Source organism: Drosophila grimshawi, unplaced genomic scaffold (assembly GCF_018153295.1).
Source record: "Drosophila grimshawi isolate 15287-2541.00 unplaced genomic scaffold, ASM1815329v1 contig_1367, whole genome shotgun sequence".
Lineage (NCBI taxonomy): Eukaryota > Metazoa > Arthropoda > Insecta > Diptera > Drosophilidae > Drosophila > Drosophila grimshawi.
The window spans coordinates 4,204,637-4,227,527 of record NW_025062889.1 but is presented as its reverse complement, the minus strand read 5'-3'; the positions used below and the strand labels follow the sequence as shown (position 1 = coordinate 4,227,527).

General features: G+C 39.1%; 1 protein-coding gene and 21 non-coding genes across 23 annotated transcripts in view; 10 read left to right on the top strand and 12 right to left on the bottom strand.

Annotated features, from left to right (window-relative positions):
- Positions 1 to 17,078, bottom strand: part of LOC6560137 (ecdysone receptor) — a 108,263-nt gene extending 91,185 nt beyond the window's left edge. The window contains exons 1-5 of one of the 2 annotated variants that reach the window (XM_032734343.2): positions 16,965 to 17,078; positions 11,158 to 11,191; positions 3,992 to 4,120; positions 1,152 to 1,815; positions 924 to 1,090 (exon numbers count right to left, since the gene is read on the bottom strand). In XM_032734343.2, coding sequence (XP_032590234.1) covers positions 924 to 1,090; positions 1,152 to 1,669 — 685 coding nt within the window. In that variant the 5' untranslated portion in view covers positions 1,670 to 1,815; positions 3,992 to 4,120; positions 11,158 to 11,191; positions 16,965 to 17,078. Of the gene's footprint in view, positions 1 to 923; positions 1,091 to 1,151; positions 1,816 to 3,991; positions 4,121 to 5,341; positions 5,394 to 11,157; positions 11,192 to 16,964 lie in introns of those variants that run through there. The other variant, XM_032734344.1, reaches the window with a different exon arrangement.
- On the bottom strand, positions 365 to 483 carry LOC6560156. The gene has a single exon (XR_047065.1). It is a non-coding gene; the product is annotated as a 5S ribosomal RNA (ribosomal RNA).
- On the bottom strand, positions 1,888 to 1,961 carry Trnan-guu. Its single transcript has one exon. It is a non-coding gene; the product is annotated as a tRNA-Asn (tRNA).
- On the top strand, positions 2,160 to 2,233 carry Trnan-guu. The gene has a single exon. It is a non-coding gene; the product is annotated as a tRNA-Asn (tRNA).
- Positions 8,959 to 9,077, bottom strand: LOC6559232. Its single transcript, XR_047063.1, has one exon. It is a non-coding gene; the product is annotated as a 5S ribosomal RNA (ribosomal RNA).
- On the bottom strand, positions 10,011 to 10,129 carry LOC6559231. The gene has a single exon (XR_047062.1). It is a non-coding gene; the product is annotated as a 5S ribosomal RNA (ribosomal RNA).
- Trnar-acg lies at positions 11,463 to 11,535 on the top strand. Its single transcript has one exon. It is a non-coding gene; the product is annotated as a tRNA-Arg (tRNA).
- Positions 11,744 to 11,817, top strand: Trnan-guu. The gene has a single exon. It is a non-coding gene; the product is annotated as a tRNA-Asn (tRNA).
- Positions 12,258 to 12,329, bottom strand: Trnae-cuc. Its single transcript has one exon. It is a non-coding gene; the product is annotated as a tRNA-Glu (tRNA).
- Positions 13,293 to 13,365, bottom strand: Trnak-cuu. Its single transcript has one exon. It is a non-coding gene; the product is annotated as a tRNA-Lys (tRNA).
- Positions 13,905 to 13,977, top strand: Trnak-cuu. The gene has a single exon. It is a non-coding gene; the product is annotated as a tRNA-Lys (tRNA).
- Trnak-cuu lies at positions 15,473 to 15,545 on the top strand. The gene has a single exon. It is a non-coding gene; the product is annotated as a tRNA-Lys (tRNA).
- Positions 15,665 to 15,738, top strand: Trnai-gau. The gene has a single exon. It is a non-coding gene; the product is annotated as a tRNA-Ile (tRNA).
- Trnai-aau lies at positions 15,935 to 16,008 on the bottom strand. Its single transcript has one exon. It is a non-coding gene; the product is annotated as a tRNA-Ile (tRNA).
- On the bottom strand, positions 16,373 to 16,446 carry Trnai-aau. The gene has a single exon. It is a non-coding gene; the product is annotated as a tRNA-Ile (tRNA).
- Positions 16,648 to 16,721, bottom strand: Trnai-aau. The gene has a single exon. It is a non-coding gene; the product is annotated as a tRNA-Ile (tRNA).
- On the bottom strand, positions 16,806 to 16,879 carry Trnai-aau. Its single transcript has one exon. It is a non-coding gene; the product is annotated as a tRNA-Ile (tRNA).
- Positions 17,079 to 21,173: 4,095 nt separating the features above from the next.
- Trnar-acg lies at positions 21,174 to 21,246 on the top strand. Its single transcript has one exon. It is a non-coding gene; the product is annotated as a tRNA-Arg (tRNA).
- Positions 21,247 to 21,406: 160 nt separating this feature from the next.
- On the top strand, positions 21,407 to 21,479 carry Trnar-acg. The gene has a single exon. It is a non-coding gene; the product is annotated as a tRNA-Arg (tRNA).
- A 173-nt stretch (positions 21,480 to 21,652) lies between these two features.
- Trnae-uuc lies at positions 21,653 to 21,724 on the top strand. The gene has a single exon. It is a non-coding gene; the product is annotated as a tRNA-Glu (tRNA).
- Positions 21,725 to 22,462: 738 nt separating this feature from the next.
- Positions 22,463 to 22,535, bottom strand: Trnar-acg. Its single transcript has one exon. It is a non-coding gene; the product is annotated as a tRNA-Arg (tRNA).
- Positions 22,536 to 22,780: 245 nt separating this feature from the next.
- Positions 22,781 to 22,852, top strand: Trnae-cuc. The gene has a single exon. It is a non-coding gene; the product is annotated as a tRNA-Glu (tRNA).
- Positions 22,853 to 22,891: the final 39 nt, after the last annotated feature.

Genomic DNA, 22,891 nt, shown 5'->3' with positions numbered 1-22,891 from the left:
TGCTTAATCCCTATCCCTTTCAAATTGTAAACAGAATAAACCAAGTTCAAGACTTTTGGGCGTGTAAACAATATTTGGTTGAGAAAAAAAGCAAACAGAGCTGATAATACTAGAAAATAAATAAGTTTAAAAGATAATTCTGGGAATACATTTTAAATTACATAAAAAATGTTCAACAAAATTAAAAATTAATGGAATAGCAAAGGAAATGCGTTTGATTAAAATCAGTCTAAAAACCTATTGAAGAACCACATAAAACAAATTACCAAAACAAATAAAAATAGAAAAAATAGTATTGCTTCAGAAATTAAAAAAAAAATAATAATTAAATAAACATAAGCTCCAAAAAAGTGTTTTGGACAGATGCCAACAACACGCGGTGTTCCCAAGCGGTCCCCCATCTAAGTACTAACCGCGCCCGACGCTGCTTAATTTCGGTGATCGGACGAGAACCGATGTATTCAGCGTAGTATGGTCGTTGGCGAATGTCGTTCGCTTAATAAACGGTTTTATGCGACACATTGGCAATATGGAGTTGGGAATTTCTAAAGCTTACAATGCTTATGGAGTGGTTAAGAGTTCAAAAACATTACACATTGACTTTCAACGGAAAGGAAAATCAAAGAAAACTGAATCGTGGTATTTGATGAGTGTTTCCCAGAAAAGTAATAGCTTTTATACCACTATATTTATGAGTAAATATTCATTTTTCTTGCCTAAATAACTTATATTTTTAATCATTTTTGTACCCAAATAATTCGGCAGTAATAAAGCACGAAGCTTTTAACTACACTGCTAACAAAAAAGCTTTTAACTCAAAGGCGCCATCTGTGTTCAATTCTTGGTAACCTTAGCCGTGCACACAAACGAACACTAGATGGCGCTGCGTGCACAGCTCACGCATCTCTTTCGCACACACTCACCTGCTTTGCCATTGGGACTATATGGATCGTAGCTGCCAGCTGACATTGGCGATGCATATCCGTTGGACATGTTATAACTGTGATTCTGCGAACCGGGCGACGGCGACAACGGCGGCGCTGAGCTGGGCACACTGCCCGGACTTGACGTTGACATCCAATCCTCGGGCCTGCAATGCAATGCAACATGTGTGAAAGAGTGAGGAGAGGGAAAGCAAGAGAGAAACTTACGCATCGAGACGCGCTCGCTTTGTGGGCACAAAAGCCAAATGCCCGTTGGAGTTGGAGGAAGAAGATGCGGCAGCCGCGGCAGCAGCAGCAGCGGCCGCTGCTGCCGACGTTGACGCTATGCCACTGCTGCTGTTGCTGTTGTTGTTGTTGATGGTCAAGGCGATGACGTCAGGCATGGGTTCGGTTTTAATTGTTGTTGTTGTTGTTGCGGGCGTTGCAGTCGACGTCAACGTCGACGTAGACGTCGTCGTTGTGGCAGTTGTCAATAGCTTTAATTTATCCTCAACACCATTTGCAAACGTCAAGGCGGCATTGCTACTGCTGCTGCTGTTGCTGCCAGCGCCTGCAGCAGCGGCGGCGGCGGCTGCAGCAGCGGCTGCGGCTAATTGTTGTTGCAACAAAATGTGACTGGGTATTTGGGTTGTCTGTTTTGGTTTGCTTTGTTGTTGTTGTCCAGTTGTTGGCTGTTGTTGTTGCTGCTGTTGTTGTTGTTGTTGTGTGGCATTCAAACGGTACATTTTGCCTGCTGCATGTATTTTCTACAAGCTGTAAATTGTTGTGGTTGTTGCTGTTGTTCTTCTTGTGGTGGCGTTTGACAACATGGCCACGCCTTCATGTTGCCTATAAGCATTTTATTTTACATAGCTTGTCAGTTGCCGTATAGCTGCAATAAAAAACAAAAGTTAGAAAATATAATTTGTAAAACATGTTAAAAAAATCTACAAAAAATCAAACCCGCCCCCGGGTGGACTCGAACCACCAACCTTTCGGTTAACAGCCGAACGCGCTAACCAATTGCGCCACGGAGGCTGCGTTTACAGCGCAAAACTTGTACATACTTCAAACGAAAAGCACACACACAAAGCTCCAGCTGACTAAAGCACGGCTAGTTATCCAATGAAAAAGTGTTTTAGCTAAAAGAGCTTTCATTAAATAAAACACTGCTTTGGCTGCGTTTCACATGCACTGCTTACTAAAAAAGAGACTTTGGACGAGAAAGTGTCAGCTGCCTCTGTGGAGCAATTGGTTAGCGCGTTCGGCTGTTAACCGAAAGGTTGGTGGTTCGAGTCCACCCGGGGGCGATTTATATTTTTTTAAATACATCTTTGTATTACTTTTAAAATAAATCAATATTAATTATTCACATTTAATTGACAGTTATTAGTTAGTTTTATAGCTCACAGGCTATTAATTTCAATTAAATATTATTTGCTTGAAATAATTATTTGGTTTGCATTTTTTCTTCCCATATTTATTTTTGTATGGTTCGCATGACTAAATGTCAATTACCTGATGCTAAACGGGGTCAATGCAGCAGTTTAATGCACCTTAAGTACTCGTCGTAATAATTGCAAGTGGCATGCAACCACCCAACCCATCCCAAACATCTCTCTCTCACTCTCCCTTTGCATTTCCCTTGTCTTTGCCCTTTGTTGTTGTGCTTTATTATTGCTAGTTCTATTCTCAAATGAACGCATAGCCACGCCTCTTTTGACAACCCACCCACACACACACACATGCACACAATTATCAATAAGCACACACACATACACACATGCACATTTGGAGATGTGGGTGTGTGCGTGGTGTGAGCATATTGACCCAGAATCCTTGATAAGGTCGTCACTCAACACGCCGACGTTGACCCAATTTTGTTATAGCTTCTGCGCTTTTATATAAGGACATATATCCCAGGGGAATCATGGCAAGCGGGGAGGCCACATGGTATATTCGAGTGTGGGAATAGATTTGTTATAAACATGATTATCATACTTGTGGCCGCCGCTGCGGAATTCAATCTAGCTGCAAAATTCTATTAACAAACGAATTATACAATTTTCTATGCAGGCTCTTTCCTCAAAAATAAATCAAATCGACGTTGCTCGACTAAGAGTTATGTTTGCATACATATATATTTATATATATATATAATATATAATAGATTGTGGTTAAGGTGTCTCAACCCAAAAACAAGTCTCCAACTTATCAAAGAATTATTGGCATTAAAATATCGGCTGAGTTTCTATTAAATTTTAACTGATTATACCCGGCTTGGGCTATTAATTTATATACAGGGCATATATATAGAAATTGGCAGATTGAAATCTATTTATTCAACACACAGTTGATGAAAATAGAATTTATTTCATTTTCTGTTTGTTGTTGATGTTGCTGCAATTGGCAAAGTTTATTCGCCTTTTGTCGCTGACATGTTGCACTTGCACTCAATTCTATTACTATCCCGACTGCAGTTTTGTTGTTGTTGTTGTTGCTGCTATTATCATTGTTATTGTTGTCTGTCTGTTTGTCTATCTATCGTATGACTAAACAAAACTGTCTGAAATCTGACGGCCTCCCCTTCCCAGGCCCTGCCCCTGCCTCCTCCTGCCTGAATGACCGATGGACCGATGCTGTAAACGATGCATTTCCGTTGCAGTTTTATTTTTGAAAAGCGAGGAAGAAAAGTGCAAAAATAAAAAATGAAAAAAAGAGAGGGAACTTTAAAAAAAATAACCTCATCTGCATTGCCAATTGGCGCGCCACACAAAACAGCTGCAATTTATGCACATTACAATTAGCAAAAAAGAAGAGTTTCAGTTCTTCTTCCTCTCACATTCTCTTCTCTCTTTGCCCCCCCTTATTTACTTTTTCCAGTGCAGTGAATTGAATGAAGCTAGAAAAATGGGGGGCGAAAAAATGCAAAGAAAACCCATTTTTGCATAGTTGAGAAAAGTGAATTGAATTGAGTATTATCATTAGCTGTTTGCGCTTAAATTAATGCTTATCTTTAAAACTAATGATATAATTATTTAAAATTTATCACCTACTAAATTACTCACCAGTTTTGCATGTCGTTTCGTTTGTCATACAATCCAAATAATTATTTTTTATTTATATTATTTCTCTTCACTTCTTTTGTGTAAGTTATATTAATTGTCCGTATATATGTCGTAATATTTCACCAAAATCTGTAAATAAAAGCAACAAGCAGTCGGTCAGTCGGCCATCAATCAATCAAAGCAAATTTTGACACTTTAATATTTAGCTGTATTCAATTTCAAATAATCATTATTCAAATGACATTTAACACACTGTGCGCTATTGCACTGAGAGAGCGCCAACGAGCTCTCCTCTCGAAAGAGCGTGCACAAAACTTCCAGTTGAGGAGCCGCGAGAGAGATTGTTTGTCGAGAGAGTGAGAGCGAGTGAGAGCGCGGTATGCAATTGGGTCTCAGTCAAATGGCAACGCCGACAGCCCCTCCTCCACCACTCAGCCCAACAAGACACAGACACGTGCATTTCAGCAATTTTTATTGACAACAAAAAGCAACAAAAAAACACAACGCAGCAAAATTTTTGAATGAATTAATTTTTTTCAATGTGCACATTAAGTTTTGCGTTTAAATGTCATTTATGTGTATGTGATTTAATAAACATTACACGCGCCACAACAACGTGAACAACAATAAAACGCACACACTGCCTCTTTCTCTCTCTCTTTTTGTCTATCACTCTCTGGCTGCCGTTTATTATTGCACTCGCACAGTTTCCACTGATTCTAGCGCTCTCTCAGAGAGAGCCAAACAACTGCATAGATATGACGAGTGGGTGGGCGGAAGGGCGAGAGGGAGAAAGGTAAACGTCACTTGCTGACAGCATGGCATGGACTGCACCAGCAGCAGCAACAGCAACACACACTCATACACATACTGCTGCATTTTCGCTCTCTCAGTTTCGGTTCTGCGGAGCTCTCCCAGTAAACAATGCGAGCCAACAAATGGAATGGAATTGTGAGTGAGAGAGGGAGAGCAACGTCACTCGCTGGCAGTAGCAGCAGCAACAACAACAACACTTGGCACGGCACAGTTTTTGTAGTTGTTTAGAAGATCGCATACATATTTCTAATTTAACACAACACATGCATGTTTATTTATGTACATTCTCTGCTAACTAATAATATTCTGTTAACTAACATTACGTGAAAACGATTTCGTTTGTTGTTTTGTTGCTGTTGTTCGCATAGAACTTTTTCTCAAGCAAATTGGACACAGACACACACACTCAAACGCGCACTCGTATAGATGACAAAAACAAATTCACACACACGCACTTAAACAGGGCAGAGGGGCGGGGAGGCGTGAGGGAGCATGTGAGTTGTGTTAATTAAACTAAAATTTGTTTCACTTTACGTTTTGTTTTGGCTGTTATTTCTAGCACACAATTTGTTTCTTTATATATATGTATATTTTTTTGTTTTCTGCACTTTTCAGCGACATAAGCGACGCGCAATGTAATTTTTATTACACGAGAGCCGCACATAAAAACTAAAACTAAAAGGCCGCCGTTGCCGTTAGCCCGTTGCTGCTGCTGCGGCTGCTGCTGCTGCTGCCTGTTACTCTCTCACTCTCTCTATTGGCGCTCTTTGGCGCGCCTCTCTATCTCTTTCATTCTCTCTGTTCTTTTGCGGGGGCGAGAGAGTGTGGAGAGCGCTGCTTGCAATTGTTATTGCTGTGTTGCTTTTGGTTGCGACGCATGCGCTCTGCTCAATTTTTCTACTTGGCAATGCTTTGACTGCTAAGCTGCGCTCAACTTTCGCGCGAACAAACAGCAACAACAACAACAGAGATATGCAGTAGCCAAAGCGGCAGCAATCGGGCGCTGTCGATATGCTGCACCGTGGTGTGTGTGCAGTTCATTTCATATGGAAAATTATTTATACTTGTAATTTTAAATAATATTATTATTATGTTTTTTATTTAAGAAGATTAGTTCTTCATTTTACTGCTCTGATTTTTGATTGCACAAATTTGGCATTTGCGGCCCACTGTGCACTCACACACCATAGCACCAACTTTGGGGCCAGCGTGCGGAACTTTTCAAAAAACTGGTTTTCGACTTGGGCTCATTGTGTGTGCTATGCCTGCCTGACTGGCTGGTTATTGCTGCTGCTGCCGCTTTTGGTTGTGTGTAGTTGTTGCTTCTGCTGCTGCTGTTGGTATTGTTGTTGGTATTCTTTGGTTTCTTTTTCGTTGTGGTATTTAAGCTCTACTTGTTGTTGCTGTGCTTTTGACTTTGTAACACACTTTTTGTGTTGATTGCGCTGCCAACGTCGCAGCCGCTGCTGCTATGTGACTTTTGATTTTAATGCTTTTTTTTCGTTAATGGAATGTATGTTTGTACGTATGCATATATGTATGTATGTGTGTTTGTATGTATGAGTTTAATTTTTGCGCGTTTTGGTTTCTTTGTTGCGCTTAGTCGCTCTCTTCTGTCCGTCTTGAGTGCATTAAGATTACGCTGACAATGAGACGCACACGTGTTGTTGTTGCTGTTGTTTTTGTTCTTGTTGTTGCTGTTTTCTTCATTTCGTGGGAATTTGGCAAATTTTTTAGTTTATTTTCAACACTTTAGACAAGTGAAAAGGTCAGGTGTTTTTTGTGTTTTTTGGGCTTCAGGTGTATAGAAAGTTAAGTCTTATAGTACATAATATAACTTAACTGTTGTGTTGGTTTTTTCATTGTTTATTGTTTTGACGTGACTTTGCTTGGCCCGCATGCAAGCCAAAGGGGCAAGCACTTAACCTCACTTTACCCCCACACACCCCTCAAGTAATTCGTAATAATCGTCTATTGAACTTATTAACCAAGGGAATCCAATAAAGTGACCCAACAAAAGCAACAAACCCTGTGCAGAAAAGCACAAATGCAATAAGAAGAAAAATATCTAACCAGACAGACTATTTTTATTTAAAGTATCAATTATTTGTAATTTTCATGAATAGCAAATGTTAGTAGAAGTTGCATTAAATGCAATTCAGAATTTGCTCAACCCACTTCCCTTTCCCCTTACTATTCCAGCATATTTGCAATGAATTATGGCTTTGCACAGAGAAATACAAAATGCATTTACCAAAGTATAATAATATTTAACAAAGCAAACTATTTTTATTTAAAGCATTAATGAACAACGTTAGTTAAGTTGCAATATATGCAATAAAAACTTAAATTCCCTCTCTTTTTCTGCATATTTGCAATGAGCTAAGGCTCTGCTGGCTGATTTAACATTTCCGAAAATTAAATTCAAAAAATGCACATGGTGAGGGGAGGGACTGAGAATGAGATGGGAAAAGAGAATGGTAATGGGAATGGGAAGAAGAGTGGATACGGGGGCCCCACGCCCCAGTTGAATTTCTTAACACGCAAGCGAATCGCGGCAAACATTTATAAACAGTAGCAACAACAATAACAAAAGCAATATAAAAAAAACGCAAAGCGCAGCAGTGACGAAAATGTACAAGCAACAACAACAACAACGAAAACGTCGACGACAACGACGGCAAGTTGAATGACATAAAACATCAACTGACCTTCAACTCTGCGACTGAACCTTAGAAAAAAAATGAATAATTTTACACTCGAAACAAACACAAACACACACACACACACATGCACATGCATTGCGCTATATGCAAATGTAAGCGGCGAGCGGCGCATGCAACTTACAGCAATTTACAATGGACACGCGGACACCGCCAAATAGTTGTGCAGAGAGCGAAAGACAGCCAGAGAGACAGAGAGAGAGAGAGAGAGATTGAAAGCACCCAAGCATGTCAAAAAAAATACCTTACACACACACATGCATAGGCGTGTACATGTAATAGTGTTGCAAGCGCCAAGCAAAACGTCAGTTCTCGTTCCAATGTGCAATAATGCCCAAAAAGCAAATGAAGAGTGTGAGCGAGAGATGTAGCGAACTAAAAGCTTGCCCATGCACAGTGCATGACGTAAATTACAGGCCTGCTCTTGCACTTGGGGTGAGAGAGAGAGAGAGAGAGAGAGAGATAGAGAGAGAGAGAGCAAAGCAGAGCAAAGCAAAGAGAGCATCGAGAGAGCGCACTCAACTACAACTAGTACTTAGTCGAGTATAGTTGAGTGAGTAGTTTTGCTACGGCCTATTTAACGCTGCATGTTTATTTTTGGCGCTCGCGGCAGCGACGCAACAGCCGCAGTAACAGCAAGCAGCAGCAGCAGTGGCGGCGGCGGCAACAAAATTGCATTCACTCTCGTTTCAGTAGATTTTCTTTTTGTTTTAGGGCGTTGTTGTATACAAAAACGGAAGTGTAGGCGGCGGGAGCCGTTTTTTTTTTGTTTTTCTCGTTTGTCATGTCAGCGGATGCATCATGTGACGACGACGACGAGTGGCAGTTGCATGAGCGCTGCTCTGTGAGAGAGATTGGTGGTGGCGGGTCTTGGGGGTGGCGAGGCGAGGAAATCAGCCTGGTATGTGGAATGTCGTGCATGCCATTAACACCTGTGTAAATGACACAGGTAGGTCAAATTGTCTTTATTTTCTGTTTCAGCAGTAGAGAGAGACAGAAAGAGGGTTAAACAGCTGTTGGTTGTGAGGGGGTGGCAAAATGGCTAAGCCCCAAAGCGCCAAGAACAACATTTTGGCAAATAATATAAATTTAGATCGATAGAGTCACACAGTATTTGGGGCAACAATTAAAAATAACACGCAGAAGCCTCTGCAAGCTAATAGCTGAACGTGGCTCGGTCACCAAGAAATCATGCCAAGGATAAACAACAACAAAAAATATAGTTTTTATCGGGTTTCCATATCTAAATGCAGTAAAGATATGATATTTTCATTAATTAGTTAAATACTTGATAATAAAAAATGTATAAGAAGGTAAGTATAAATAAAATAATCTATTTAAAACACAGAATCTGTTACCTAAAGAGAACAATGCCGTAAACACGTGCCTCGTCCACTGTGCCCCAACCAAAAAAGTGTTTTTGGGCAATGCCAACAACACGCGGTGTTCCCAAGCGGTCCCCCATCTAAGTACTAACCGCGCCCGACGCTGCTTAATTTCGGTGATCGGACGAGAACCGATGTATTCAGCGTAGTATGGTCGTTGGCGATAGCCCAGCGTTTAGAGTGGGATTATATATTTGGTAGTTGTTAATATCTACTTGTGAATCCCTTGTTTAACTTACAATAATGTAAGGTACTTTTGTTACTATGATATGCATAAGCATTGAATGGTATTTTTGCGAAAGAATAAAGTCAGTTAATAAAAATAACACAGAAAACAAAAGATTAAACTCACATTACACATGCACCACTCAGATTGCTTCAGCTAAGTGAAAGAAAAACAAACAATAATAGAATATCATAATATATGCAACTTGGGTATAATATTAGCCAGTCCCTTTTGGCACCTGTAGTCGTATCTCAGAATATTATTATGACCCCCACCGGTTATCATTATTGACAACAATCTTTCGGCCAGACATTTCTTCATGTTTTATGCATGCTGCATATCCACGAATATTTGCAAGCCAAACAGCGTTGAAATTTCTTGGCGCATATTCTCAAAGTGTGAACGCTTCATGGAGGAGGCGAGGCGAATGGCTAAGGACGTTACTGCTTTTGGCATTGAAATTTTAACACGACTGTTAAAAGTTCACAGCTTGCACAAGTCAAGTGCCGCCAAAAATGTGCAAGCCTGAGGTTTCGCCACACCCCTGCAGCATGCTCAGCAAAAGTATGCGGCAAGTAATACACAGCATGCCATTTCCTCAACATCCTTGACCCAAACAATGCACCAAAGGCAGGCGCCAAAGAGCGACTGGGGCGAATCGACAGAAAACCTAACGACGCAAAAAAAGTTAAGTACAAATGCAAGCAAAACGAATAGACGTGATATACTCGAAAGCGACTCGCCGCGCAGATACCCCGTAAGCGTGTTGTTGGACTATTAAATTCGTTTTTATTTAAATTTAAAAAATGAGTGATATAAATAATAAAATAAGATATGTTAACAAACAACAAAAAAGTGTTTTTGGACGATGCCAACAACACGCGGTGTTCCCAAGCGGTCCCCCATCTAAGTACTAACCACGCCCGACGCTGCTTAATTTCGGTGATCAGACGAGAACCGATGTATTCAGCGTAGTATGGTCGTTGGCGAACGACGAAAGCTCAGCGTGGGATTTTGTGTAGGGCATTTTTTTAGCACACAAGTTGATTAGACTCTGTTTACTGCATTTTATAGAAGACATAAATAGCACTCAGTCAGTGCCGGCTGGTTGGGCGTTGACAATGACCAACGCCGAGCCCCCCACAGACCGAACAAGAGATAGAGACTGAGACTGCGACTGAGACAGAGGCGCAGCCAGAAGCAGAGAGACAGAGAGAAGTAGAAAGGTCTTCCACCTGGCCTCTGCCGTCATGGCGACGACGACAATGTTTTGGGTGGTTTTTGGGTGGCAAGGACGCGTGTCTCGTCGCGCCGTTTAATGGAATTGAAAATGCTGCTGCACTAGAGGGGGCAAAATAAAAAAAAATCAAAATCGATAAATTTCACTCGTGCATTATGAAAAGGTTTATGTGTGCAAATTGTTGTGGGGCTGCGAATTTCGGTTTCAACTCTCTTTTCTTCTCTCTCTCTCTCAGTCTCTTTCTCTCTCTCTCTCTCTCTCTCTCTCTCAGTCTCTTTCTCTCTCTCTCTCTCTCTCTCAGTCTCTTTCTCTCTCTCTCTCTCTCTCTCAGTCTCTTTCTCTCTCTCTCTCTCTCTCTCTCTCTCTCTCTGTCACTTTCTCTCTCTTTCTATTTGAGGGTACGGTCAGTTAGCATGTTATCAAATGACTTGCTAAAAAGTTTTTGCATATTTTATGGCCAAGTCAAGGCTCGCAACTTGAAGTGATATGAAGTTGTTCAAGCTGAACAGGTTTTTGCCAGAGCAGAGCGGAAAATAGGGAATTATGTGAATAAACAGTTGCAGCACGCAATATCTACAAGGAGGGATTGAAAAGACCGAAAATGCTGCAACATTTATGCTACATGTTTCTAGTTTTTTGTTGTATAAATAAGATATAATATTAATTATTATTATGCAAATAAAATTATAATGTTGGCAAATAATTACAATATTAAAATATTATATTTTATGACACGAATTTTTTAAATCTATAACAAACATGTTTCTTTTACTCACCTCATAATCAAACTTTAAAGTTATTGCTTCTTATCTGAAAAAAATAACGAGATTTTTAGTATATATATTTAAATTGTATATATTTACATTGGTCTTGAAACCGGTTTTGTTCTTGTAACAAAAAGTATTACGTTATTTACTTCAATAAAATAACAATAATTATGAAAGATGCAAACAGCATTTAGATCTTTCCAAGAAAAGCAAAAATAGTTTAGAGAAGGCAGCACACAACCCTTAGAACTTTTCTAAGCTTTAATTTGTACAATGAGCTTTAAGTGGCTCATTAGTTTCTAAGCTGATCAATCGGTCCTGTGGCGCAATGGATAACGCGTCTGACTACGGATCAGAAGATTCCAGGTTCGACTCCTGGCAGGATCGAAGACGTTTCTATTTTTTTCGATTTACTCAATTTTATATCAGGCATTTATACAGAGTTTTTAATTGGCTTAAGCTACTTTTTACTTCGATTTACACAGTTGCTATTGTTTTCTACATATTCAAACTGTTTCGTAACTAGTGATTATCGGCTTTACATTAATTATAGAACCCCGTCTATGTTTAGTATTTCTTCCCAGAACTCCCAGCAGCCTCCGTGGCGCAATTGGTTAGCGCGTTCGGCTGTTAACCGAAAGGTTGGTGGTTCGAGTCCACCCGGGGGCGAACTCAACTTTTTATCGCATTTACATTTTTACAAAATTTGCACGATCACATCTCGCTACAACCAGTAATAAGCTTGCGACAAGGTCATTTGTATTATATAAAACTAGTTGGGCGGCGACCCTTTAGCTCAATTTACTCGGCAAGTTGTAGGGCGAGTTTTTTTTTTGCTTCACACTTAAAACTGGCTGCAGACATAAGTGCAAGACTTATCGCTGTCGATCGTCTTTTTTGCTATTGCTATTAAGCATTTCGTCATGCGCGAAAAATGGCTTGAATAAGGGGGGAGGAAGCAAAGGGACAACTACAATGGGGCGTCAACAGCTTAACGGTGGAACTTGAGGGAACTACACTTAAACTCTGAAGATACGCTTAAAAATCAATTAATAAAAACAAGCTCCAAATTAAAAAAAAAAAGAATTTAGAACTTTTCAGCACCATATTTCCCATACCGGGAATTGAACCCGGGCCTTCCGGGTGAGAGCCGGATATCCTAACCACTAGACAATATGGGAGATGTAAGGAACCAACTCAAAGGCGCATTTGGGCGCCAGTGTTGGTAAATATAGTCGTACTAGCAGAACAAAATATATAATCTAAAATATGCCCAAACACATTCCCTACTAAGTTTGGGCGCAACTCAACCTAATGATCTCATAGATTAGAAATGATCTCAGAATTTACCAACTGTAGCTGCAACTTTAATGATATATCTCCACATATTCAAATGCTTAGTTTTACACCCTTTAAACTATTTCATTTGCATTCATACAAAAAAATTGTGCAATTGCAAATTTGCACGTTAAATATTGTGTTGTTTTTATTGTATGTCAGTGCATTAACCGCAATTTGCATAGTCAAAACAAATTAGTCGATCTCCATATAGGAAATACACATATATATCCAGTAAATGACACAAGTTTGCAAATTGCGAATGCATAGTTTTAATGGACGTATTTTTATGGCTGCGCTTTGTATGTGTGTGTGTGTGTGTGTGTGTGTGTGTGTGTGTGTTTTAAGGTTAAGTTCAGTCATTCGCCTCGTTTCATTTGATTTGCATGGCAAACTGAAACGTTTTTAATATTTTCGCTATACTCTGGTGTTGCACGCGTAGTTCTGTTATGCATTCAAATTAATGCATTTTCTAAACGTGCTCTTATTCACATTTGCATTCGATGCTGGCTTTATTATCATTGCTGTATTCGGTCTTTGTCTCTCCTTTTCTCTCTTCATATCTATCTATCAATCGCCTGCCATTGACTCTCGCATTTCATTTCAATATTCAAATCACATTTTTATTTTCCCCTGCACAGACATAAGTTTTGTATTACTCTCAAACAATGCAGTGTCGTTGTATGTGCACTCGCTGCAGCAAGAAATGCGGCTGTCAAGGTTCAATAAAGAATAAAAATCATTATATAAGAGGAGGGAAAAACATTATTCAAATAAATAGAAATAGAAAGAAAAAAGTTAATACTCGCCCAACGTGGGGCTCGAACCCACGACCCTGAGATTAAGAGTCTCATGCTCTACCGACTGAGCTAGCCGGGCTTGGTGACGATCAATGGCAATTTTCTGTAGCTAAATTTATTGCGCAGGATATCCCGTTAAAGATCGTTTTTAAAATTATTTTTAGAAATTTTAGGTCATTTCATACAGCTGGGATATCTGGCTAAATATTGACTTTTGTCAAATAGACTTTATAGTATTGGGTACACACACTCGTGCCTCGTGTTTACTCAGCTTATTCAAGGTTCCATAACACATGGCACTGGTGAGTGTACAGGTGTTATTTACATTGTTTACTTTCTATCAAAATAAAAATAACTGAAAATGTGTATTGCGATTTTATATCAACAGGTATTTTGTAAACCCTTTTTGGAAGATATTATAATTTGGTTATCAAGTTTGCATAAGGTTTATATCAATATATAAATAGGATCAATAAAATCAAATAATATATCGAACTTGCTCAATTTACATAAAGATAATTACTATATAGACAAACATAGATTCTTTAGAACTATTCTATTTTGGATAAGATTTCCACTGCAATTCCATCTGTCGAAAATTTCAGGGTCTCAACAGCTGCCCGGCTAGCTCAGTCGGTAGAGCATGAGACTCTTAATCTCAGGGTCGTGGGTTCGAGCCCCACGTTGGGCGAAAAATTAGCTTTTTGCTTGAAATTAAAAACTTCTCAAATGTGTTTTGTAAATTTATAAAACGGGGTTTGTTGCTAAATCAAACAACATATTTTTATTTATCTCATTATTTGACGAGCATAATATAACCTACCCCAACTTATTTGGCCTTGTGTCTGCTGCAGAAACTCTTGTTGCCACCGGCTGTGGCATGGAAAATGCGAAAGCAAGCGAAAGATAAAGATAACGAGCGAGTGGACACAGTGTGTGAGTGAGTGAGCGAGTATTTATGTAAGTAAGTAAGCATGTCCGTATGTTTGACAGGCATTATGCCTGGTAGGTCTAGACTTGATGCGGAGGTCGCCGAGTCGCCAACAACGACAATAAACACAAACAATTTGTCTGCACAAATAAGCTTCTGCCTTTCATTTGCTTTATGTTATGCTCCCCATTATTACTTGTTTCGTTCACAATAGAATTCGAAAGACTCTGCACATCAACCTGGCCACTAACATGATATCCTATACTGCTCACAAATTAACTTACAGTAGTACTATTTTTAGAATTAGCTTTAAGATACTTGATTGAAATAAATACTTTCACTTTGGGCAATTTGTAAGTTATCCTAGTTATAAGAGATATTTCCTTATTTTTAATAAACTTACTAAGCTATTTCCTAAAAATATCTTGCATAATTCATTATCATTTAGCGATTCATCTCGTCTTTTTTTTTAAATGATTTCATCCCTGCTACATAACATATTCATTCCGGAATGCCCGACTCTTTTGCATGTAGTGCAAGCAAGCAAGAAGCCGTCTGCCAGGCTGATTATCTTCTGCCTGCCTGCTCTCGCTCTCTCCCTCTGTCTCCCCCTCTCTTTCTCCCTCTCTCTCTTTCTGTCTGTCTGCACGTCGTCTCTTTTGCCTGTCCTGTCTGCCCACTACACACTCTCTCTCTCTCTCTCTTTCTTTCCCTCTGGTTCCGTTGTGGCTCCCTCATCGCTTCAATGTCTGAGTTTCTGTTTCAATATGCATGCCGCTGCCGCCGCTTATGTATTTTGTTTTGTTTCCTTTCGCACATTGTTTCGTTTTAATATTTTATAGCAAAATTACTTGGGACAGTCGCGGGGGCGACTGTCGGATTTTGTGATGGCTGCTCTTGCAAATGCCTTCTCCTCACAGACAACCCTAATAACCCCTTCTGAAGCAATAAAACCCTTTCGCATTGTAGCTTATATTCATCGTTGAGGTAGGCGCGTAATTTTATACATCATTTCCATTAGGAAGCAGTAAAATACACCGCACAAGAAGACAATTACAGAAAATTCGAAAGACCGAGAGAGAGATAGGCAGAGAGGGAGTGAGCAAAGCTAATCAAGCCTCCAATCTGTAGCCACAGGCATGTGCCTATAAATAACGTCTACAAAAAAAGAAAGACAATAAAAACGTGTCGCTGCCACGTACACAAAACTGATACTTTATAGGCAGATGCAGTGTTCGCCAGCTACCATCATCAAGCCCGGCTAGCTCAGTCGGTAGAGCATGAGACTCTTAATCTCAGGGTCGTGGGTTCGAGCCCCACGTTGGGCGAAAACACATTTTTTGTTGTTGTTGTGTCTGTTATCTTTTTGTGAAAATATTCACTTATAAAAATAACAAAATATGCATAGGGACTCTTTAGTATGGCATTTGTCACTTTCACATCAACTGGCCCATTAGCTCAGCTGGTTAGAGCGTCGGGCGGATAACGCGAAGGGCGCGGGTTCGATCCCCCCATGGGCCAACGAAACGGTTGGTTTTTTTTTTTTTTTTATCTTTCAGACCTTATTAAATAACTAAAGTCGTATTTGTTCATTTTGGATTTTAACGCATATTTATATGAGCAATTAAAAGATGGCAAAAAAAAAATCGATGTTAATAATTTTAAATCGCGTACAAATACATTAAAAATAAAAAATATAAAAAAAATTAAAAATCATTGGCCCATGGGGGGATCGAACCCGCGGCCTTCGCGTTATTAGCACGACGCTCTAACCAGCTGAGCTAATGGGCCATGTTAACAGTAGTTTGCCCAAAAGTTTGCTCCAGAAAACAATAGCAATATACGTTTTGAGAATATCATTACAATATTTTAGATATTAATAAAAAAAAAAACCTGATGGGACATACAAAATATTATTATTATTAGTAATCAATTCATAGCTTTCTATGGTTGCTTGCGTCAATATTGAATAACTTATAGCTACCCAAATCTAAAGGAAAATACAAAAATGGCAGATATCGTTTATTATCAAGTTTATTCAGACTTAAGCCAAATCCCATGCTGTTATACACATTTATTGCTTGTCTTACATGAATTTAAAAATGCATATGATGAAAGGAAACATTAATCTGCAAAATAAAAAAGAAGACAATCCTGGCCCATGGGGGGATCGAACCCGCGGCCTTCGCGTTATTAGCACGACGCTCTAACCAGCTGAGCTAATGGGCCATGTGAAAATCATTTTATTTGAGGGCTTTATTGACAAAGAGTTGCAACACTTATAAAAAATGAGGATCACACCATAATTATTAAAAAAAATATTAATAAATACACTTTTTAATGCCATAAATATTTACAAAATGAAAATAATATTAAATATGGTTCAAGCACATTTAAATAGTTTAAGGATCTGTGCAAAAAGATATATACTGGCCCATGAGGGGATCGAACCCGCGACCTTCGCGTTATTAGCACGACGCTCTAACCAGCTGAGCTAATGGGCCATATTGACGCCATTTTGTTTGCAGGACTTTCATAAAATAACGATTTTCTATTTTAGAAATAAACTGTCAAAAAAAAATTTATTTTGGCCCATGGGGGGATCGAACCCGCGGCCTTCGCGTTATTAGCACGACGCTCTAACCAGCTGAGCTAATGGGCCTTACGATCAGTTGCAGAATACTAGCCAAACTGAACTACTGGACACTATATATGAAAATAGAAATATGAACGATAAGAAAACTCACCTTAGTTATAAGGAAAATACTTAATGGCCAGCTAATCGAAGGGTATTATATTTCAATTATTGCACGCTTGCCCGATAGCATGTATTATAAAGAATTTATTAATCGTAAAATTAATTGAACGCTTCGATTGATTACAATTCTGCAATGACAGAGAGAGAGAGAGAGACATAAAATTAGAATAGCAAAAAAAAAATACATACATACATATTGCATCAATGAAACCACAACGAAAACTAATGAAGAAATAAAAACAAAGCAACAACAATAAGCTGACTGAAAAAAAAATGTATGCCTCGTAGATACGAGGGCGAGCAGCATATGAGAAATCAAGTGAAGTGTGTGTGTGTGCTGCGAGTGGAAGTGGAGCCGACGCAATAAATTTTCTGTGGTGTAGGTTAGGGCAAGCAGAGCACTCGCTCGCTCGCTCGCTCGCTCACACACTTGCAGCAGAGCCAGTGCAGTGACAGAGACAGAGAGAGAGAGAAGGAGAGAGGGAGAAGCCTGCAGACAACGAGGCAGCTCAACTGCATGGCCGACTGCACTAGCAGCGACGCAGACAGCGACAGCGACAGCGAGCTTCAATAGGCCGTCGGGCAGCAACTTGCAATTTACAAGAATGAGCGTAGAAACAAGCAGACAGCGAAACAAGCAAAAAAAAAAATAAGTAAACGAAGTCAAGCAATGTAAAGCACTACGTATGTATGTGTGTGTGTGCAAGGGTCGTTGAAGGAGGAAGAGCAGGAAAAGAAGGAGGGGACGCTGCTGCTGTTGCTGCTGCTGCTGGCATGGGCCGATGTCAGGGGCATGAAGTTGCAATGAAAATGAAATTGCAAGCGGGAACCTAGAGACAGACGCGCATACATTAGTAAGTGTGTATCTGTGCGTGTGTTTCTATGTGTGTGTGTGTGTTTGTGTTATATTTAGTTACTTGTGTCTGGTTCTTACTGCCTGCAATGTGGCAATTTTAGATATGTATCTGCAAGATACATTCGCAAGACTTCTCTCAGGTCCAAGCAGGCAAGCAAGCACCTAGCACCATTTTTTTTACTCTTTTTCTTCAGTTTTTCTTTTGCCTCTCTGTTCTGTTGCGCTATTTTCGCTTTCAACGAAGCTGCAACCCAAAATGGTTGACGCGTCTATTTAATGCTCCAGACTAGTTTCGCAATTGAGCAGGTTAATGGGACTATTGGGATATGCGGGCTTATAAAGAATAAAGAATAGGGCTATAAATAAGGCCTGGAATGGAGCACTGATTATTGTCGCCAATACGCATGTGTAGCCACTGAACAGTAACAAAGCCAACATTGAATTCACTTTAGCAAACTCTTAGAACAAGTTTACATTGGAAATTATTAAAAAAAAAGTTATCGACAAGTCTCGGCGTATGAAAAGTTGTATTTTCATATCTTTTGCACAATTCTTGATTAATTTAAAGCAATTGCTTAATGTAACAACAAATATTATATACAAGTGTAAGAGAATTATATAAAATAATATTTATTTTATGATTATGCCATAATAATAAACCCCTTTTAAGGAAATTAATATATCTATATTGACTATAGAGTAATTAGAACTCCATTTTTGGGGAATAATGTTATGTTCTCACTTTCCAAAAGTCTGATTGGAATAATTGTTATAAATTCTGTTTCTCTTTTTCTCATTCCAAAAGTCTGAAAAGAACGGTAGTCCCCAAAATGAATCGATAAAATTACAGAAGACAAAGACATTTACCGTTAAATTTCGATTTATTGAGAAGATCTTCTGCACCTGTTTGAAAACTGGCAACAGAGTATAAGAAATTCGATAGAATTCAACTCCAATATTCTGACTGGTTTTAGATGATTTTCAAAGCTTTCACTTGTGATTTTAGTGGCAATACGGTTATTATTAGACTTAACACATGTTTAAAGAATTGATTTTATCTGTATTTCTTTATTTATTTTTCGAGCCTGAAGTTAAATAAAAGCTGAGCACAAAAACCGATAACTATGTTAATATTTAAATCAGACTACTGTATCGTCTTCAGATATGTATCTGTCTGTGTATGTTGCTTTAATGGCCTATTCATTCACAGACAATAGACTTCCTTTTATTACCGGAAAAGTTCCATATGTAAATTTTTGAGGAAGTTCTCTTTGCAAAGTCGAGAAAACCGCAAATGTAACCAGCGTATAGATGTGTATATATGTGTGTGTAATTTAAGCTATAGTTTGGTGTGCAGGGAGAATATATTCATGTACAAAACTAAAGATATTTAGATATGTACACACTGACGCCGACGCCGTCGATTTGTTGGCCGGCGTACGTTTGTCAAAAGGGAAGTCAACAGTTCTTCTAGCAGACTATTTTAATGTGCTACAGCGTTTTTATTTATTTTTATTTTATTTTGTATTTTTTTATTTTATTTTTATTTTTTTTGTATGGCAGGCAGCACAAACAAAACAAGTCGCCAAACGAGTTAACGGAGAAGCACAAGATAGAGATGCCGACTAAAAGACAGCAATAAAGAGCGGGAGAGAGAAAGAGACACAGAGATCGAGTGAGGAAAAGGGAGGAAGAGGCAAAGAGAGAGGGTGAAGGCAGCGGCAGCAGGTCGCTTCGCGCTTTTCTGCTGCTGCCAGTGTGTGGAGGCCTACAGACACACACACACACACTCAAAGTTAGCGCCAAAGCAATAACAGCGTGACCGTCGCATAGACGTAGACAGCAACCAGTGTTGCCGCCGCGTTGCAGATTTTCTGGCTGTAAGAATTTACAGAAATTCGTATGGCGTGATTTGTTTTTTTTTTCATTAAAAAACAATAAAGACAAGAAATATATGTCAGTTTTCATAAAATAGAAATTTGAAAAATATCATAGTATGTTAATAAATAAATTAATAATATGAGTAAATAAAAATAAAAATGTAGCTTTTTTAACATTAAATCGCCTTTTTTAGCCTCACAAAAGTTGGCAACACCGATAAGCAGCGCAAGAGCGCAAGAGAAATAAATATATCGTATCATACACACACACACACAAAGAGAGACGCACACACACGTAGATGTTTACATACATATGTAAATGGAGAAACGACAGCTAAACAAACAGCAACAACAATAACAGAATCGGCGTCTGCTTAGCCCTAGCCCCAATCTTTGTGCTTTTCGCTTTTTTGCTTCTATGCCGCTTTGCCCTCTCATTCTTCTTATTCTCGTTAAATTTTTCGTTTCAATTTCGTTTCGTTTCGTTTGGTTTGGTTTTGGGCTTTGGCGCTGCTTGCTTGTGCCGAAGCAGAAGCAGACGATGAAAACAAAAAAGTATGTGAAAAAACAGAATAGGCAACTCGAAGAACAAAACGCAAAGAAGTGCAAGAAGAAGACGACGAAGTGGAAGCAGCAGCGGCAGCAAATCGTATACATTTTAACATTGGTAAGCGGGATGGGGGGATGGGAGGCCATTGTCGGCATTTTTAACTGCACTTACCTTTAAAAACATTTATAGCCTGCATTTGCATTTATTTAATATTTATTTATTATTGCACACGCACTTACACAATACACACACACAAAACACGAACACACGGCCAACACACACACTCTTTTCTATACATATATATATATATGTATATTTATTTTGTTATAAGCAATTTGTTGTATGTGGGTATATATTTTATATTATTATTATTTTTTGTTGTTGTTGGGAGGTTCCTCTTTATGTTTTCGTATCTCTTTTTATGTTTCGCTTTTGCTTACGTCGCGCGCACGTTCAACTGTTAAGCGTTCAGTTCAAATGCGTCGTTGATTTTGTGCCGCCACTGAACTGCACATATTGAGTGCCAAAGAGAGACTGAAGCGAACTTTTTTTGTTGACGCCAAGAAGCAGTTGCTGCTGGCGCTGCTGTTGCAGACGCTGAGACGACGTCACTCTGTGTGTAGCTACAGCGGGAGAGCCAAGAGCGTTACTATGTTAAGTGTGCAAATTAATATGCACTTGGATATATTTATATATACTTTTGAACTTATACATGGATACATTAAATATAAGCCAATCTGTTAAAAAAAATAATTGTGGGTTAAAATTACATACATTATTATTTTAAATGTTATAAGTAATGTAACAAGCTTGAAGTAAATAGCACTGCTTGTTGTGCTGCTTGTTTCATTTGAGAACACAAGTAACACAGGTTTGTCTCTTAAATGGTTTTGTGGTTGACGAGTTCTATCGGGTCCTGTGGCGCAATGGATAACGCGTCTGACTACGGATCAGAAGATTCCAGGTTCGACTCCTGGCAGGATCGAATTTTTTAATGTGTAAATTATTTTTTTCTATTTATCGTTTGTTTATTTATCTTGTTCTGATACAAATTGAAATATTTTACAAACCATTTATTGTTCTATGGAACTGTTCTTTATTGAACTGCTTGGAATAGTGCGATTTTGCCCGAGATTCAACCGACCGGTCCTGTGGCGCAATGGATAACGCGTCTGACTACGGATCAGAAGATTCCAGGTTCGACTCCTGGCAGGATCGCATTTTTATATATTTTTTATCCGAAATACAGGCTTTTATTTTTTGTGGAAGTAGAAGAATCAGTTTATAGTTTTTGTAAGTGAACAATGTTTTCTTATTGTTCAGAGATTAATTACTACAGTTCTAAGTTGAAGTAACAACATATTGTGTTGTTTGCAGTGTTGAGAAACGCCTCCCATATGGTCTAGTGGCTAGGATATCTGGCTTTCACCCAGAAGGCCCGGGTTCGATTCCCGGTATGGGAAGATTATTTTTCTTTTATTTTTGCAACTATAATTAATTCCGATTATTTTTAAATGGAGGAAAATTGTAATTTGTATTTGGAGTAACACTAGGAATTCAACGCTAGTACATTACAACTAACTTACCTACCGGTTCTGTCTGCCATCAGTTGTCAATGTCACAAATGCACAATTGCATATTCTTCGTTTGCAGTTGTTTGCTATTATGCAAATCAGATTGAATAAGAAGTTGTTTCCCACACACACGCATATAAGCACAGTTCTTCAACAAAAATCATTTGAAGATGTCACCTTAAATGTCCTTGGTTTGTGGGATTTGCAAACGCAGCTGCCACTTACCCATTTGTAACTTTCCCCCATCCCTTTGTCAATGGCCACTTTCTACATTTCCTCTGTTTAGCATAAGGCGACACATAATCCACACACTCCACACGATGCCACTTGATTTGCTTTTTAGATATCGCAGCTCAACTTTACTAGCAGAAGGAGCTGGAGGAGGAGAATATGAAGTAGACCTCGTGCCTCGGGTACTAAGGCAACGTCATCTTCCCCTTTCCCGGCGCCTTCTGTGACCCACCATGCCTTTTTCAAGTGCATCATGCAACAAAAATAACAGCATATTTGCAGCACGTTCCCAATACGCATATAAATTCTCTAGCACGTTCTGTGTGTGGATTTAAAGAGCGCGAAACTGCTCTAAGTTGATGGAATAAAAAAAGATATAGAAAAATAAAAACAATTCGATCCTGCCAGGAGTCGAACCTGGAATCTTCTGATCCGTAGTCAGACGCGTTATCCATTGCGCCACAGGACCACATGTAAGTCGGGTGCCATAATCGTATTAATTACGGCTAACATTGTCGTCTCAAGTTCGTAAACTGCCTTATCGATATGAGGTAAGCAGTTCATTTGATTAAGAAATAATTGATACATGACAATAGCTTCTTAACATTATTGTTACATTCTGGAATACAGTTGCACATTTGCTTACAGTGTATGTATGTTATGCATATGGACTCATGTTAGTTTAAGTACGCTTCTGCGCCGCGCAAAATCATCTCCCATATTGTCTAGTGGTTAGGATATCCGGCTCTCACCCGGAAGGCCCGGGTTCAATTCCCGGTATGGGAAAACACGAATACTCAGTTTCTTCGGGGGTTAATTTTTTTT